The following is an 18172-nucleotide window of genomic DNA, read 5'->3' on the forward strand; positions in this document are numbered from 1 at the left end:
CTGTCCAGCAGGCTTGCTCAATGTTAAGAAGTTCTTGTTCTGTCCAATTGCTAAACCTGGAGTGTTATTTTGCTTCCCTTCCCACTCACTGAGCTGTCTTTTTCTTGTGGTGCATTTGTAAACCTCTGTGTGTGGTGTGTGTGTGTGTGCCCCTATATGTTTGTGTAAGTATATGCATATATTTAACAATAATGCAGACAATCTCATAGCTGTTCCTTTCCTAACCTCCCTCTGCCATCTTGTGAAGCTCATGTTTTAGATGTGTAAATTTTTAACCTTTAAAACATGCACGTTCCCCTCCTTAAACTTTATATTAGCCAACCAGATTTGCAAACTAAGCAGCAGCAAACAATATTTTCCCTAATTCTCCCTGCAGTGAACTTAGCCCGCTATATTCTGGGAAAGTAAATATTGAATTATAACTTGCAAGAACCAGGGTTTATGTCAACCTCATGAAACCTTTTTTTTTTTTACCTGATCTACTCTTGCTCCCTGGAGCTCTTTTTTCATGCTCTTCATCATCGCTGTCACAGGATATTGGCTGAACATCTAGCTTGTATTCCAATTGATTTACACCACATTCCTGCTTTGTAAAGTTTTTCAGAGCAACGAGACGGTGATGGATGGCTGCATAGAGTGATTCAATGTCCTTTGTGCTGGCCTGTGTGAGACAGAATGCATGGATGGATCCATGAGGTGTTGTGTTCCAGAGCACCAATGAAAAGGTGAAGAAGCAACAAGAAAATTAAAAAATATATGTATTAAGAATCGTCTAGTAAAAGAGAAAGCGACCGACTCCTGAGTGATTCAGAGACTTTCAAGCAGCAAACTTGTAATGTTTTACAAGATGAAGGGGAAGTGCATGTTCAATACCATCATTTTTACAGAGAAATATGCCATAAAACTGATACATACTGTATGCATGTCCATCAGCTGTCCTTGGTACTCTCTCCCACTTTTTTGACAAGTCAAACAAAATATCATGTGCTATTTGCTCCATTTTACTATATTTTTTTATTTTTAAAAAACAGCTGTTATCCTCAAAAACCAGCCTTTTTTGGATGACTTAGAGCAGTATTTCTTAAACTTTTTTTTCCTCTCTCTCGACTCCTTCCCACTTTTAAAAATTATGGGGGACCCCAAAAGAGCTTTTGTTTTTATGGGTAACCCTATTAAAAATTAAAAATGATGCATTCGCTGCTACTACTGTTTCTCACAATTGTTTGATGGGATTCTAATATTGCATTTCTTTTCAACAGAGGCTAGCAAATAAATTTGATTTTGCAGGCTCCTGAGAGGACCACACTTTATAAACCACTAACTTAGAGCAATACAGTAGAATATCCTTAGTTAGCTAGCTCTTAGCCCAACAAAGTATTTTAAAGAAAAGGATCTATCATTTATTTATACATTTTGTATATTAATTACCACTATTCAGGTTTTCCACAAAGCAGTTTTATGATATACAAATTGAGCAACAAGCAAAACATCTAAAAATTTCACTGGGATTTTACATGTATTCTTACTTGTCTGTCTTATTGCTTCTTAAGTGAAGGCATTAGTACCTCCCTGCCGGTATTTCACTGGGGGGGGCAGGAATATCTTGGAATAGAGTGCAAGAGAATGCTGCAGAAATGAAGTATTGACAAAAATCCAGGAAATATTTTCTGGTTCAAGTAATAGTTAAAAAAAACCAATGAACATCAAAGTGTAAATCAATTAAAATGGAAAACGTAAACATCTTATCCTTTTCTATGATGCCCTGCCACATACGCCGTGTGTCATACAGATCCCTCTGTCATGGATATTTACATCACATGTTGCATCCGTAAAGCCAGAAACATTGTGTCTGATTACACACACCCCTCATACACACTTTTTACTCTTTTGCCATCTGGAAAGAGGTACAGGAGCATTCGGGCTCGGACATCCAGATTGTGTAACAGTTTCTTCCTACAAGCCATTAGAATTCTCAACATGAAGAAACTGGAACTATAAATACTTGTATTTGTAGTTTTTTTAAGTTTTTAGTTTAGAGTTATGTGTAGTTTGTGTTCTGTTCTTTTTTGATTCGTGTCGTCTAATGTAGCACCTTGGTCCTGGGGAAACGTCATTTCGTTTCACTGTGTACTACAGTATATTGTTGAAATGACAATAAAGTCATCTACTACTACTACTACTACTACTACTACTACTACTACTACTACAATGTAGCATCATCATCACCACCACTGCCCATCCAATGAATATCTCAGCCTTTGAATTGGGTATTTTCCAACAATTCAGGTTTTATCCAAGAGGCCAGAAACCACGGAATTCTTATTCTTACTTGTATTAGGAAAACTTTGATGGAACCATCCTCCAGGTTTGTTGCTGTGACGCACACACTCTTCCGGTTTGCTCTTTCTATTACCATCTGAGCCCACAGTTTGGTGTTAAGAATAAGCCTCATGCTTCCTTGATTTCGCATAACTGCAAGCATGAGAAACAGTATCAAAAAGGTAGTCAAGGAAATTAAAACATGTCAGACCTGAAGCAGATTTTTCTAGCAATTTGGGGAATTTCTGTTACTCATTCTCATGATGTTGAAGGGCTTCCATTTTTTCCAAAGGGAGAGAAAAAGAAGATTTTCTGTAGGAATCTGCATTTAGCAGCCTCCAAAGTATTTGCAGAAAATATATCTTCCTTATGTACAGTATATACATATATATCTGCATTGACCAGTCACAGCAATATAGCAATAACAATAGCACTGAGACTTGTTTATAACTCCATACATCACTCTCTGAGTGGTTTACAGTTATTAGTGAAGTCGAAAGGAGGGCAAATGAGTCCTGTTTGGTTGATTCTTTTCTAGCATTGACTTGGCCAGTGATTCTCTACAAAGTTGGCAAACCATTTTAATTGTAGAATAAACCTGCAAAACATAATAATCAGCGGTGGGATTCAGCCAGTTTGCACCACTTCGGCAGAACCAGTAGCTAATTTTTTGTTGCCCAGGCCCAGAATGGGCTTCTGGAAGCAGCATCCACACAGAGAACCAGTTGTTCACATATTTGAATCCCACCAGTGATAATAATCCAGATCCATGTCAAATGGTTTTAACTATGTTGAGAAGGATTGAGAAAAACTAGTAGTAACAGAATAACAGAACAGAATAACAGAGTTGGAAGTGACTTTGGAGGTCTTCTAATCCAATTTACTGCTCAAGCAGGAAACCCTATATACCATTTCAGACAAACGTTTTTTTCAATCTCTTGTTAAAAACCTCCCTGATACTCAGTTTATGACTTCCAAAAGACTGTTGTTGGATGTGGATGATCTTGGCTTTTTAGTCTTCGCACTCTTCTTCAAAACTATGCTTTCAATCCTATATAAGCAGTAATTAACACTCATTTGATTAATTGTCATGTGATGAAAACCCTACAAAATCTTTTGGTGATACGTTTTTGCAGATGAATTGTATGTGCATATTTTTTTAATAAATGAGTTTATGTGTACATGGGAGACCTCCAGAGAGTATCAAACGGTAGGCTGGACTGAGAATTCAAAGCAAATCGTAAAGAAAAGCAGTGATAAATCAATTTGGTCTTGTTGCCAGAAAAAACTATATGTTGTGACCATATGATTCCTAAGAATCACATTTATATATAGAACTTCAAAATTAATTTTTACCCAGTCTTGACTGAAGCAGTCCATGCTGATTGCTGGAGGTATCGTTAAGTCTCAAACAGCCACTGCCTCTTTCAGTCCAGCATAACAGGGCTTTATTAAATAAAAAAAGCCTGCAGTTGATCTAAGACAGAAGAAATCATCATCGTTATCATTCTTTCTATGACAGCAAATGTTTAATAACAATGGTCAACTGGCTTCTAGGCTATTTCTATAGCTACTATCAATTTAAAAAAAAGAAAATGACAGCTGAATGATCTAAACTTAATGCTGTGTGTTAACTACTTAGACATTTAAAAAGAAGGGAAGAAGAGAATTTCTTATCAGAAACTGAAACAAAATCATCTCCTCTTCTTAGGGGAAGATGGTCATTAGTGAACTTGAAAAATTCTCATCTCCCACTTGTTCTTACGGCAATACTAGAAAAATCCTGCTGTAGAAGTGATTTTCATTTTTTAAAAAAAATACATTTCCTTTCTATGAGTGTATTTAGATAGCAAGCATGAATGATTATCCCAATCCAGTGTGTGAAAAGCAGATTTCACCATGCAGATCCCTTACGGAATGATAAATTATATCCAGATTGAAGTTCATATACAGATCCAGCTAAGGCTTTCTGCGTGTATCCAGCCTCAGCCTTGTAAAAATCAGTGATTCTGTCTTTCTACTGTCAAAAGATTGAGAGGGCAGCTCCTTTCCTGCTGTCTCAGACAATCGGTCAATATAAAAGTTGCTCTTTGACAAAAGCTTCCAGCCTGGGCAGTTCTAACTGCTGCACTTGTAGACAACTGGATTAGTTTTATGATTTAGACAACTACAAAAGGATTTACATGGATAATGAAAATATGTTTCCTGAACATTATCTTGCCCAACATTGAAGAAATTGCTTTTATTTCCCACCTGATTTTTCTAACACAACAACACACCTACAAGACAGAAACATGTGAAGATATAATTGGTCTTGTGTAATTTAGGACCCTACATGAGATGGAATGGTTTTGATGCTTTTTAGTGCTCATGGCTGTATTTTCATTTTCTCTGTGGCTAGTTCTGGAATTCAGATGACTAATAAAATTGATCGTTACTATTAAATAACTTTTGAGAAAGCTATGTTGAAGAAAAAGAACAGATGACAGATACATTGCATACCAACTACTGGTAGTCCTCAACTTACAACTATAACTGATCCCCAAATTTTAGTCATAAGACATTGTGGTTTTTAACTCAAGTCACCATGTGACTGGACTCAATTTTACAACTGTTCTTAAAAGTCATTAAGCAATTCACTATAGTCATTAAGCAAATCGCTTGATCACAAATCTCTACCTAACTTAACCAATGGGCAGGTTTTTTGCCAGTTTTTGGCAGAAAATAGCAAAAAAGTTGCACAACACGATCATGTGACTGAGGGATGCAGCAATCAATCATAAATGCAAACCAATTGCCAAATGTCCAAAATACAATCATGTCACTATTCCTCATTCAGCAACTGGTTTCAACAGAAAAAAATCAGCAGCATGCCTAACTCCCATTGACATATTGTTATAAGAATTGTAAAGTCACTGTGTTAAATCAGTACATCAACAACTGTTCAGAGGGAGATATACCTGCAATACGTTGTGTTCCTCTTCTTCTCCTGTTGTAATTTCTATTTTCTCCAATAAATATCTTTGTGCAGTTTTGCTAGATAGGTAAGCAGCAGCTGATTCTGCTAGCGTTGAACCCTTAGAAAATTGAGGTGCTAGTTCATAAGAAAGTAAGGAAAAGAAAATGATGAAATTATGGGAGGAAGGTCTTACAACAGTAATGAATATTATAGATATTAAATACATTCTCTTCGAATTGACTTTGATTCAAAATTAGCTATTATTAACATGGAATTAGATACATCTGTGGTGATGAAGCTGATGAAATTGGATGAATTAATTATGTGTGTGCACATAGTGTGTGTGTGTGTGTGTGTTTATAAAACACATGCACATACATATATACATATACACATACAGTACATGCAAAATCATATATCTTATCATGTATTGTATCTATATAGTATTTACTGATATTTACTATAGTATATACTATAGTAAATAGTAAATCCTTTCAAACTCATCAGCTCCATCACTATAGCTATCAAAACTTGGAAGTGTAATTTTTTCCTGCCATTTTGTGGCAAGAAACAAAACAGAAATTTAACATGAGATTTAAAATTGTCTTCATTTGACTTCCAAAAGGTTGCCTTGGAGAGCTGGAAGACACTAACATAGGCTATCTAGTCTAACCCACTGTTTAACCCACCCCTGCTTATTTCCGGAAATTCCCAGAAACTATCAAAGCTATGAGAAATAAGGTCCTCCATCATGTCTGTAAACTTTCTCAGTGCTAATTGCTCTTACCATCTCAAACTTTACCTTAACACTCAACTGCTACAAAGAACCCTCTAAGAGAAACTATTGGTTTCTAAGTCATTATATGTCCATCTCACCTACTCACCAGTCATCATATATCTGATATTGCTTAAAACTTTGGTTTATGTTGGGGCATGGCTACGGATGACACAGGAACAGAGTATGAACTTAATGCTGGGTAAAGACTGGAAAGAAAGTTGTCTGCAGGGTCCAAATGTTAAAACACTGGACACCACAATAAAAACAGATGCTGAGGCCCTAGGAAGAGTACAGAATAGAGCAACAATAAGGAATAAGGAATCTGGAGGCTAAATCCTATGAAGTACAATTAAAGAAACTAGATAGGTTTAGATTAAAGAAGAGAAGACTGAGGGGAGACATGATAACAGTTTTCCAATACTATAAGGCAGGGGTGTCAAACTGGCAGTCCACGGGCCGGGTGCGTCACACACAGGCCATGCCCCCCCCGGCTTCACAAAGGCAAAAAAGTCACGATACGTGACGTGATGCGATTGAGTTTGACACCCGTACTATAAGGGCTATCACAGAAAAGAGGATGTTGATTTATTTTCCAATGCATCTGAGGATAGGACAAAAAGGAAACTCATCAGAGGGAGATTCAACTTGGAAATAAGGAGGAATTTCCTATCTGTAAAAACTGTTAAGCAATGGAACAGCTGGCCTCCCAGAGTTATGGTGCTCCATTGCTGGAGTTTCAAGAAAAGATTGGACAACCATTGTCTAAGACCAGGGGTGTCCAACCTTGGCAACTTTAAGACTTGTGGACTGGCTGGGGAATTCTGGGAATTGAAGTCCACAAATCTTCAAGTTGCCAAGGTTGGACAACCCTGTCTGAGAGGGTATGAACAAAGAGTTGAAGACCTCCAAGGTCCCTTTAATCCTTATGAGTCTATGAAGTTCCACCTACTTTTTTTGTACAGGTTCTGCCTCTAAAACAAGATCACACAGTTGCAGATACTATTTTGACCTTTTTGGTGTAGCCTGTGAACATCTCTGACTGGAAATAAATGACAAAACACCCTTTGAGGGAGATGGGTAGTTCAGAAATGTGAAAAAATAGAGTGGAATACATCGGGCTGGAAAGACAAAGTAGTCTCATAGGATATATGACATGCTCCTTTCTGAGTCTGGCTTTGCCTTTAAATCAGCCATCCCCATTCTAGACCCTTGTAGATATACAGTGTGGCCTACAACTCCTGTCATCCTCTGGGAGAGAGGGAGAGGCGTTTTTGCAGGGGATTATGGAACTGTCAACTAATTCTGGTTGGAGAAGGCTCTGTTTTCAGTGCTTAATGCAATAACCATATGCACAATATCATGAAAGAGCAACATCAGTTTTATGCCATTGTTTTCTAAGAAACAGCACCTACTTGCCCACAGGGGAATGGCATGGAAATCTGAGGGACAGACGGGCTCCTTTTCACTCATATGCTGCCCGTCTTTGGACTGCAATTCTGGGGATTTCTCAGGCTTCTAGGAAAATTGGAGAAAGATCTTATTTGAATAAATACAGTTAGGTCTGGAAAGATAACAAGATATTATGAGTGGGCCTTTAAACATATGAAAGGCATTGTAGTATACACATAGGCTTAGGCTAAGCTAAGCTAGGGTAAAATAGCATCAGGTAATTTGTGGTTCAGTATGTGAGAGAACTCAGAACTTAAATAATGTGCAGGAGGTCATCATTATTAGGCTACAATATAATTTGTTTGTTTTTGGAACAGAATCTTATGCGAATACGTGGCTGAGGTTTGTTTAACCTGTTCTTAAATTGCATAAACTTAGGCAGTAAGGGGCAATCCCATGATCTCTCATAGTGAGAGATGGGTGCATTCATATCCTATCTTTAATAAAACAACTCAATATGATTTTTTTTACAAATATCTTGCTATATTGTATACATTAAGTGGAAATTTTCTTTCAAACATTAAGTTTGAACCAGATTTTATCCACAGTAAATAGATTTTGGTGGTCTTTGACTCTAAATTTATTATTTATTTTGCTTATTAGAACAAAACATATCTAACAAAAATGTTTGTGTACAAAATAGATAATGCATACTGCTTTAATACAGACTGAAGACTAAAACTACTAAAATCTTGTTATCTTCTAAGTCAAGTATCTGGGATAAAAGCAAAAGTTGTCACAATTGGCCCAGTTTAGATGGATGTTCTTGACTGCATATACCAAGATCCTAATTAATTTCCCTGATTTATTCAATATTACGGTCTAAAATGCACACATTAGAAGCAACATGAATTTCTCACTTAATACAGCATAGGATCTCTGTGCCTAATTGGGTATGGGGAAGGTACATGGTTCCAACACTTAAAATATTCCTAGATTCATAAATCCTCATTTAACTGGAAGAAACCATTAAGTAACACATTTATCAGCCCTCTGAAAACAACTTGCTATTCTCAGTTGTTCACATGCTTACATGGTATCTAGAAATGTGCATATCCCATAAGGTATTTGTAGGATGTTGAGGAAAAAAAGCTTTTTAACCATGTTGTATTAGATGAACCTGAATTTGTAATGTGATTACTTTCCAGTTACAAAGTTACCCAATGGATGAATGGTGTCCCATTTCCTGCAGATCTGCTTGTTGGAAACGCTAATTGAATTGCATTGACTTTTCAGCACCTAATGGGGCTACTGACCACAAGGGGGCACTAGGGTGTACACTAGATAAAAAGTTGTATGCCACCATCACCCCTTGTTTTTCTTTAAATTGTAATCTGAAGGCACCTCGTTCTGCCTTTTTCCCCCACGTTCAGTTGTGTAGAATATTCTTTGATTTTCTCATGCCAGAATATATAGTTTGCTAGATGCTAGATTTTGCCAATTAAAGTAAACATTACAAATAAAAATTATTACTGTTATAAAAAAAAACCTGCTTCACTAAGAATTGAGAGACCCTTGGTGCTCTCTGAGCTTTTGGTTATTTTTTCACATACTTTTCATTACCAAAACTGAGAAACATCATTGCTGCATTGTGCACTGATGTTGTTACTTAGTTTTGGTAAGGAAATGTCTGTGAGAAAACAATCAAGTTCAGAAAGCCTCAAGGACTGTTGTTTCAGTCCTGAGTTACAAATATTCTCCTCTATCAGTATTACTAAGGATTACCCAGGTGAGATTCTCACAATCAGGGATCCTGCAAGCAGCCATAGAACATGTTGAAGATATGATTTGTTTAATAGCAATAGATGTGCAGGAAATAGCCGGTGAAATATTTGATGAGCTGAGTTGGGCTATTACCTGCTGATTGGTGCAGCTCAAATGATTATTCACAAGTCTTAAATTTGCCAAGGTTGGAGACACCTGCTGTACAGGACCTAATTCCTAAATCTAAATTGCATTATTGGATCAAGTATTTTAGGAAAAAAATGACTTTGTATAGCCAGGGAAAGAGGCAAACTCATAACTGATTTTTTTTAAAATTTGATAATTTATTGTCACTAAGATATAATGACATCTTATAGGACATTATGAGATATATGTCTGAAATGACTGAAGTGAGAAAAATCTCTTTAACTGTTGTTTCCTGATCATCTAGATTCAAATCTAACCATGGGAAATGCAAATAAGTATTCCCTGCAAACTTAAATCCATTAATAAATTCATTGGTATTAAAGCCTTCATTAATACTTACCAAAACTCTTTCTACTATATTTTCTCCAAATACAAAGCTAGAATGCTCACTGTCTGAGAAAGTTCTGTCTTTGGGTAACCGATCACTTGAATAAATAAAAATAAAAAGTGTGTGTGTGAGACAGACAGACAGACGTCACTCACTTCTCTCCCAGGGTTGTTTTTTACCCTATTTCAATCTGCACATTCTATTTTGCAAACCTAGGCTGCCATACATATGTATAATGAGAGCGCTTTATTCTATTCTTTACACTGTAAATCTGTTACTAAAGGTAAAGGTAAAGGTTCCCCCACACATGCGTGCTAGTCATGTTTCCAACTCTAGGGGCAGGTGCTCATCTCCGTTTCAAAGCTGAAGAGCCAGCACTTGTCCGAGGATGTCTCCGTGGTCATGTGGCCGGCATGACTAGATGCCAAAGGCACACGGAACGCTGTTACCTTCCCACCGTAGTGGTCCCTATTTTTCTACTTGCATTTTTACGTGCTTTCGAACTGCTAGGTTGGCAGAAGCTGGGACGAGTAACAGGCGCTCACTCTGTTACGCGGCACTCGGGATTCGACCCACCAAACTGCCGACCTTCTGATCAACAAGCTCAGTGTCCTAACCCACTGAGCCACCATGTCCCTGTTACTACTATGACCTAATTTTGAAAAAAGCTTTTCCCCCCCCTTCCTCCCTCCCTTCCTTCCTCCCTCCCTCCCTTCCTTCCTCATGAAAATGGCTCATGAAATTCTCTCTATAATAATTCTATTAAATATCCATGGCTTGATTTTTGTTCTTGATGGTGACATCCTGCTGAAATTTCCTTGCCTCCACTTCAAAATCTGAAAGTATGCCCCACTTTTTCCAGGTGGTAAAAAGGCAGTCCCCAAATTCTAATTCAGAGTAATTGAAAAGGTTGACCAAATGTCTGAATATTTCTTTTGCTCACTCATCATTATTTAAATAGATTTCAATTAACTTCAATTAACGGCGGCAAGGGTGGCAATGACTAAATGACTTGTGGTTTGCCGCTGATCAGCTGGCGCCGGAATCAGCTGTTGGGCGCCGTTACCATCCTGAATTGATCCCCGCTGACTTACATATGGGACTGGAACAACTTCAGCAGCCTGAAATTAACTAAAGTTACCTGTGGACCCTTAAATTTACCATCTGGCCGGATGACTTGTGGTCTTCCGCTGATCAGCAAGCGCCCGAAATCAGCTGTTGGGCGCCGTTACCGGCCTGAATCGATCCCCGCTGACCTACATATGAACTGGAACAGCTTCGTCAGCCCTGAAATTAGCTAAAAGTTACCTGTGGACCCTTAGATTTACCATCTGGCCAGGTGACTTATGATCTATCGCTGATCAGCTGGCGCCCTGAATCAGCTGTTGGGCGCCGTTACCGGCCTGAATCGATCCCCGCTGACTTGCTTATGAAACTGGAACAGCTTCAGCAGCCTTGAAATAAGTTAAAAGTTAGCTGGGCACCCTTAGATTTACCATCTGAACACTTAACATCTATGATTGAGTCCCCACTGCCCTAGAGATGGGTTCAGCGTATATGATTATGATTATCTCTGCTGCGGTACTGCCCAAGATGAGTTTACACTTGATGCTGGTTGATGCTGGTTAGAGACTAGAACAGGATTTGGGATATTTTGACTTTTTCCTATTCCTGTGACCCCCTGTAATATTCTGGAACATGTGATATTCTGAAATAAGCCTAACTACTAACTGGCTACTAACCCTCTGCTGGTGTGAGAGACTAGCAGAGGAGATTTACCCAGCAATGCTGCCCTGATCCATCCCAGGCTGGATCTCATGACTAAGTGAGAGGACAGTCATTGACTCTTGTCTGGACCGGCTCAGGTGAGAGCTGAGCCGGATCGGCAGATTACTGGACGAAGACATGTTCCGAATCAAATATTTTACCATCTTAATTAATACTTTAACATCTTACTAACATCTATCCCCATTTGTAAATAACGGCTTACACGGACATGATTATTGTTTAGCAAACAGGACACCTCCTGCGAACTTACTTCTTTAATATCAATGACTCGTCTCAACTACTCCAGCACAGCCTTATTCGCCCTTAGGGGTACCCCCCCCCTTCCTGGGTGCAACCCGCCTCACTTTCCAGTCTGCCTCTTGATGAAGGGCCCAATTGTTGGGACCCTGAGAGATGGCTGGGCAGGGATAGGGGCCTCGGTTACAAACCTAATAAGAGGCCCCTGGTTAATTTTTTAGCTAAATTTTTTATAAGGTTAGGGAGGGGGGAGGGTTTTCATGATTGGAGGGAAACAGGGGAAATTCCATCAACTATTATTCAGACCAGATCTGTGATTGATCACACGGAGGGGGAGCTAAGGCTGATTGCCTCCGGAGCTCCAGAACAGATCGTAGGATTACCTATTCCTACGACGTTAGGGAATGGCAGCAGGTGTAAAGACAGAGGACCCTATCGACATCTGAGATTACGTCCCTGCTATCTACAACCGGTGAGGTGCTCCAACCCTCTGGTTTCTTCCCAAGGCTCCGGGAGCAAGGATAAACAGCCACCTGAGTTGGTGTACTTGAATGCCAGGTCCATAATCAACAAGGCCGCTCTCATTCGCGATGTGATTGAAAGTGAGCATACGGACCTGGCTTGCATTACGGAGACCTGGTTGGGCCCAGAGGGTGGCGTGCCTCTGGTTGATCTCTGCCCACCAGACTTCCGAGTGCTTCACCGACCTCGGGCTCAGGGTAGGGGCGGGGGAGTGGCAGTAGTTATAAGAAAGACTCTTTGTCCTCAGGAGGCCACCATCGTCCAAATAGCCGGATGTGAATCCCTCCTCCTAAGATGTGGCCCTAGGTCACAGCTAGGCTTACTGCTAATATACATTCCGCCTAGTCGCACAGCAACGGCCCTGCCTGAGCTTCTCGATATCCTCTCGGGACTGGTGGTTGAATTCCCCAAGTTTATAGTTTTGGGTGATTTCAATCTACCATCCCTAGGAGGATCATCTGAGTTAGCCCGAGAGTTCATGGCTTCCATGACGGCCATGGACCTGATACAAGTAATTCAGGGCCCGACTCATGTAGGAGGCCACACGCTTGATTTGGTTTTTCTATCTAGACGATGGTTAGATGATCTTGGTGGGGGTTCCCCAATTATTACACCCCTGTCATGGACCGATCATCATCTCCTGAGACTGGTCTTCTACTATGCCACCCCTCGTTGTGGAGTTGTGGAACCATCAAGATGGTTCCGTCCCAGGCGCTTAATGAACCCTGAGAAGTTCCAGGCAGCACTGGGGTCTCCACCTGCCTCCTTTGCTCACAGCTCGGTTGATGCCTTAGTGGAAGCCTGGGAAAAGGCTGCCATGGATGCACTTAACCTAGTTGTTCCCTTGCGGCCCCTGACCCGATGCAGATCCCAGTTCGCTCCATGGTTTTCCGTGGAGCTCCGGGAGATGAAGCGTCAGAGACGGGGCCTAGAGAGCCGTTGGAGATCCACCCGATCTGAATCTGACCGATCACGACTAAGATCCTTTACTAGATCTTATCTCGCAGCAATGAGGATGGCGAGGTCCAATTACTTCGCTACACTCATTGCATCCGCAGATAACCGCCCGGCCACCTTGTTTAGGATAACTCGCTCCCTCCTTAATCAAGAGGTGAGGGAGGATCCCTTACAGGGTCGTGCCGAGGAGTTTTGCCAACATCTGTCGGACAAAATCACTCGGATTCGGACCGGCTTAGACTCCGACTGGGCAGAGTCTAACGATCAGAACATGGGTGATCTTGTCGATGTTATATGGGACGAGTTCGACCCTGTGACCCCAAAGGAAGTGGACAGAATTATGAGGAAGCTGAGCTCCACCACTTGTTTATTAGATCCGTGCCCTTCTTGGCTGGTTTATTCAGCTCGAGAGGGAACACGAATCTGGCTCCAGGCGGTGATATCCGCCTCCCTGAGTGAGGGTTGTTTCCCCTCCGTCTTGAAAGAAGCGGTGGTGAGACCCCTCCTCAAGAAACCTACCTTGGACCCAACTATATTAAACAACTTTCGTCCGGTCTCCAACCTTCGCTTTCTTGCTAAGGTTGTTGAGAGTGTGGTGGCACATCAGCTCCCTTCGGTTCTGGAGGAAACTGACTATCTGGACCCGTACCAATCGGGTTTCAGGTCCGGACACAGCACAGAGACGGCATTGGTCGCACTAATAAATGATCTCTGGAGAGCTCGGGACAGAGGCTGTTCCTCTGTCCTAGTTCTTCTAGACCTCTCAGCGGCTTTTGATACCATCGACCATGGTATCTTGCTGCAGCGTCTCAGGGGATTGGGAGTGGGAGGGACGGTTCTCCAGTGGTTCTCCTCCTATCTCATGGGACGTTCGCAGTCGGTATTAACAGGAGGGCAGAGATCGAGATCGAGGCCTCTCACTTGTGGAGTCCCTCAAGGATCGGTCCTCTCGCCTCTCCTATTCAACATCTACATGAAACCGCTAGGTGAGATCATTCGTGGTTTTGGAGTCGGGTATCACCAGTATGCTGATGATACCCAGCTTTTTATTTCGACCCCAAACCACCTCAGTGATGCCCTTGATGTGATGTCCCGTTGCCTGGAAGCAGTTCAGGTCTGGATGGGGAAGAAAAGGCTTCAACTCAACCCTGACAAGACTGAGTGGCTGTACGTACCGGCATCTCGGGATATTCAGAACATTCCATCTCTTTCTATAGGGGGTGAGTTATTACCCCCCACAGATAGGGCTCGCAACTTGGGAGTCCTCCTAGATTCACAGCTTTCCTTGGAAGACCACATAACAGCTGTGACTAGGGGAGCCTTTGCCCAGGTTCGCCTGGTGCGCCAATTACGGCCCTATCTAGACCGAGATGCCCTACGTACGGTCACTCATGCACTCGTGACCTCTCGTTTAGACTACTGCAATGCTCTTTACATGGGGCTGCCCTTGAGGACCACTCGGAGGCTCCAACTGGTACAGAATGCAGCCGCGAGAGTTGTGTTGGGAGTCTCCCGATACTCCCATGTTACACCTCTACTCCGTGAGCTGCATTGGCTCCCAGTTGTCCTCCGGGTAAGATTCAAGGTGCTGGTAATGGTTTTCAAAGCCCTACATGGCATGGGTCCGGAGTACCTTAGGAATCACCTGCTGCCAGTGTCAACTTCCCTCTGTCCAGTGCGCTCCCACAGAGAGGGCCTCCTAAGGGTTCCGCCGTTCAGAGAATGCCGTCTGGTGGCTCCCAGAGGGAGGGCGTTCTCTGTGGGCGCGCCTGACTTATGGAACCGTTTACCGGTTGAGCTCCGGATGGCTCCCAACCTTCGCTCCTTCCGACGCGACCTAAAAACATATCTGTTTGAGCAATCCGGTCTGGTCTGACGGGTTCTGTTGTAATTATTGTTTTAAGTTAACTATCTTCTGCATTTGGGCAAAATTAGGGTTTAATTTGTTTTCAGTAACTGTATTTGTGCATTCTGTTATTTATGTCACTGTTCACCGCCCTGAGTCCTTAGGGAGAAGGGCGGTATACAAATCAAATAAATAAATAAATAAACTTACTGTGTTGTGCTAGAACTTGAAATCTGTAGTGGGTGAGGAGGCTTTTTGGAAATTCCAATCCATGCATAGGTATCTTTAGACATCTAAAAACAATTCATTAAATCAAATTTGTTTCACTTGCATTTTAAAACATATAGATTGTGATAACCTTCCCATCTGTTTATTCTATCCACCATAGCATTAGCTTCCAGAAGTAAGAGATCTGTAGCATACGTACACAAATTTGCCTTCTTTACAGGAACAATTTTTCCCAAAAAGAAAAAAACAACAATTTTGTTGGATTTGCCTAACAAATTCAACAAACAAATAAATGTCATCTCAGTCTGCTTAAAAATTTGAACCAAACTTGCCACAAGTATTTTTGTATGGCAAATTTCTATCACAATGGCAAAATGGAATATTTCAAAGCTTCGTCTATGGAGATTCTCAATCATCCAGGTCATGGTTGATCCCAAGGTGCTTTTCAAAAGGCAAGTGGACTTTCTTGGTTTTTTCCTTGAAAACATTTTGCTTCTCCTCCAAGAGCTTCTTCAGTTCTTGAATGAGAAGGAAGTCCAGCTACCTTTTGAAAAGCACACTGGGGATATTGCAAAGCTTTCCTGCGTGAATTGGTTTCTTCATGGCTGCAACAATAAGAACATGTACTCTTGATGGTACCTTATATTTTACCTGATTGTCTGTTTCATGATTCTCCTCTAAAAGATTTTCAGCAGTTTTCTTTTTTTCTATTCTGTATGTAGTCACTTGTGGTGGCTGCAGTCTGGCAGGCCTTAAAACTTCTCTTTGTCTGTTGCTTGTTGGAAAATCTTGAAAAATAGAGTGGAATTTTATTTCATGCTTTTCTTTCCTGATTCACAATCTTCTTATACTTGGGTTTCTTAAAAGTTGCTCATAGAATTTCATGATTGCTATAGTGTCTGGATATCTCTATTATTCTTCCTCAAGAACCATGGCAGTTAGATTTTCCCTCAGATTTAGCAAATATTTTGCAAATCTCTTTTTTCATGAACCATTTTAAAAATTCTTCCTTTTTGAAGGTGTAAATGCATAGGATAGAAGTGATATACCTGCTTAAATCAAGTCTTATGGTACACAACTACATGGATGTTTAAGCACTGAACTTTCATGTATCATACATCAGAATCACCTGCCTGCTACACAGTCTATAAGGCTTGCGCGCAAGGACACAGTTCTCAATAAGCTAGTTTTATGAGAGATATCCAAAAAGCTATAATTGGAATAGAAAACCAACAGTTGAAAGCTCCAAGATTCAAATCATACCCAGAACAGTCCACAAGGTTGATTGTTTATGACAGATTGTTTCTTCTGATTGTTTATAACAGATCAAGAGCTGGTTGTTCCTCTGTAGAAAGAGTGACTGACAGAAGCATTCACCATAGAAAGGAAATGTTCCTTCTGATAAAAGCAACATCATTGCATCTCAAACCTTTTATACATGTGTTGTGCAGGTAGTCCTATGACTGTAATTGAGCCCACAATTTAAATCTCAGCTTCTGGCAAAAGTGTTGTAAATTACAGTCATGTGACCACGGGGCTCTGCCTGCAGCCATAAATGCAGGCCAGGTGCCAAGCATCTAAAATGCATGACTGGTGGAGGGGATGTTGTAACTTCAAAGCTGGGTTGTAAATCCCTTTTTTGGACTACCCCATAACTTTCAACTGTTACTAAATGACTGTCGTAAGTTGAGGAGTAACCTATAAGGTCAAACTCATCCAAAAGAGGTAGAATGTTCAGTACACCATAATAGTACAACACTACTGTCATCATCTTGATGAAAAGAGACAGAGCTGTGTCAGTCACTGATTGATATCTGCTAATTTTCCCCAATCTTTTACCTTTTCTACTTCCTTCTCTACACACCAAATGGGGATAAGATTGTTATATTTAAATAATTCTCCATACCTTGTTCTGTTGGTTTCACATCAATACATTCTTCTAATAGCCCCGAAGTCATGAACACATTGTTCTTCTTTACTATAAAGCAAACATATATCAAAATGTTCAACGAAATTTGGATTCTTTTTTCCTGGTGTTACATTATAGCAAGCTTCATCCTTTCAAGACTTTTCCAAGACATTCAATGGTTTTGTTTTTTGTTTGTTTTTGGCAAGAATGGTATCCAGTCCACTTAAACTCATCAAAACTCTCTTACAGAGATAATTGATTGAAAAGGACCAGCCTGAAGATACAGACTAGCCCTCTTCAAAAAATGTTTTTGGAGCCAGCAAGCCGATGGGGATAACAGCTGACCAAGAAGCTGCAGCCAGCCAGAGGGGTCTTGTGATACAATAATTTAATTTATTTTAGCAGGAGTCTAGTACTGATATTCCATTTTCTGTCAGAACAATCCAGTGGCACAAGATTGAAACTAACTTGAATGAGCCTAATTTAAAAAATGCTCAGGAAGAGAGGGAGGGAGGGAGGGAGAGAGGGAGAGAGAAAAGAAAGGGAGGAAGGGAAAGAAAATCAGAGAGAGAAAGGGAAGAAAGAATGTAGACATCTCCATATCAATTTTATGCATTCACTTTCTAAGTCAACTTTTAACTTACCTGGCTGAGAAGGTGGAAATGTTGGGATGATGATAAAGGATGATGTTCTTGCTTGTTTCTTGGAACATATAGTTTCTGGAAATGTAAGTATTAAGTGGTGTTTTTTCCCCCAGTAGCATTTTACATTTCATAATCTTAAGAAAGCGATTTATATTCAAATGCTGACATAGTTATAGTGGTGCCTATCTTTGCTAACAAATGAGACAGATACTCAATATTTTGTTATTCATATAATTTCCCCTTACTGTCGCTCTGCCATCATTTATTTCAAGCCACATTTTGAAATGGTTAAAAAAA

At 40.5% G+C, this 18172-nt stretch overlaps 1 protein-coding gene across 1 annotated transcript in view; it reads right to left on the minus strand.

Moving 5' to 3' along the window:
* Positions 1–18172, minus strand: part of RANBP3L (RAN binding protein 3 like) — a 57479-nt gene that overhangs the window by 17865 nt on the left and 21442 nt on the right. Inside the window, exons 5-14 of the mRNA XM_081321902.1 lie at positions 17876–17950; positions 17229–17300; positions 15974–16110; positions 15305–15387; positions 9757–9841; positions 7469–7571; positions 5280–5413; positions 3676–3796; positions 2330–2472; positions 475–661 (exon numbers count right to left, since the gene is read on the minus strand). Of these exons, the coding sequence (XP_081178028.1) occupies positions 475–661; positions 2330–2472; positions 3676–3796; positions 5280–5413; positions 7469–7571; positions 9757–9841; positions 15305–15387; positions 15974–16110; positions 17229–17300; positions 17876–17950 (1140 nt within the window). The remainder of the gene's footprint in view (positions 1–474; positions 662–2329; positions 2473–3675; positions 3797–5279; positions 5414–7468; positions 7572–9756; positions 9842–15304; positions 15388–15973; positions 16111–17228; positions 17301–17875; positions 17951–18172) is intronic.

The sequence above is a fragment of the Vipera berus genome (genome assembly GCF_964194415.1).
Source record: "Vipera berus genome assembly, chromosome: 2".
Classification (NCBI taxonomy): domain Eukaryota; kingdom Metazoa; phylum Chordata; class Lepidosauria; order Squamata; family Viperidae; genus Vipera; species Vipera berus.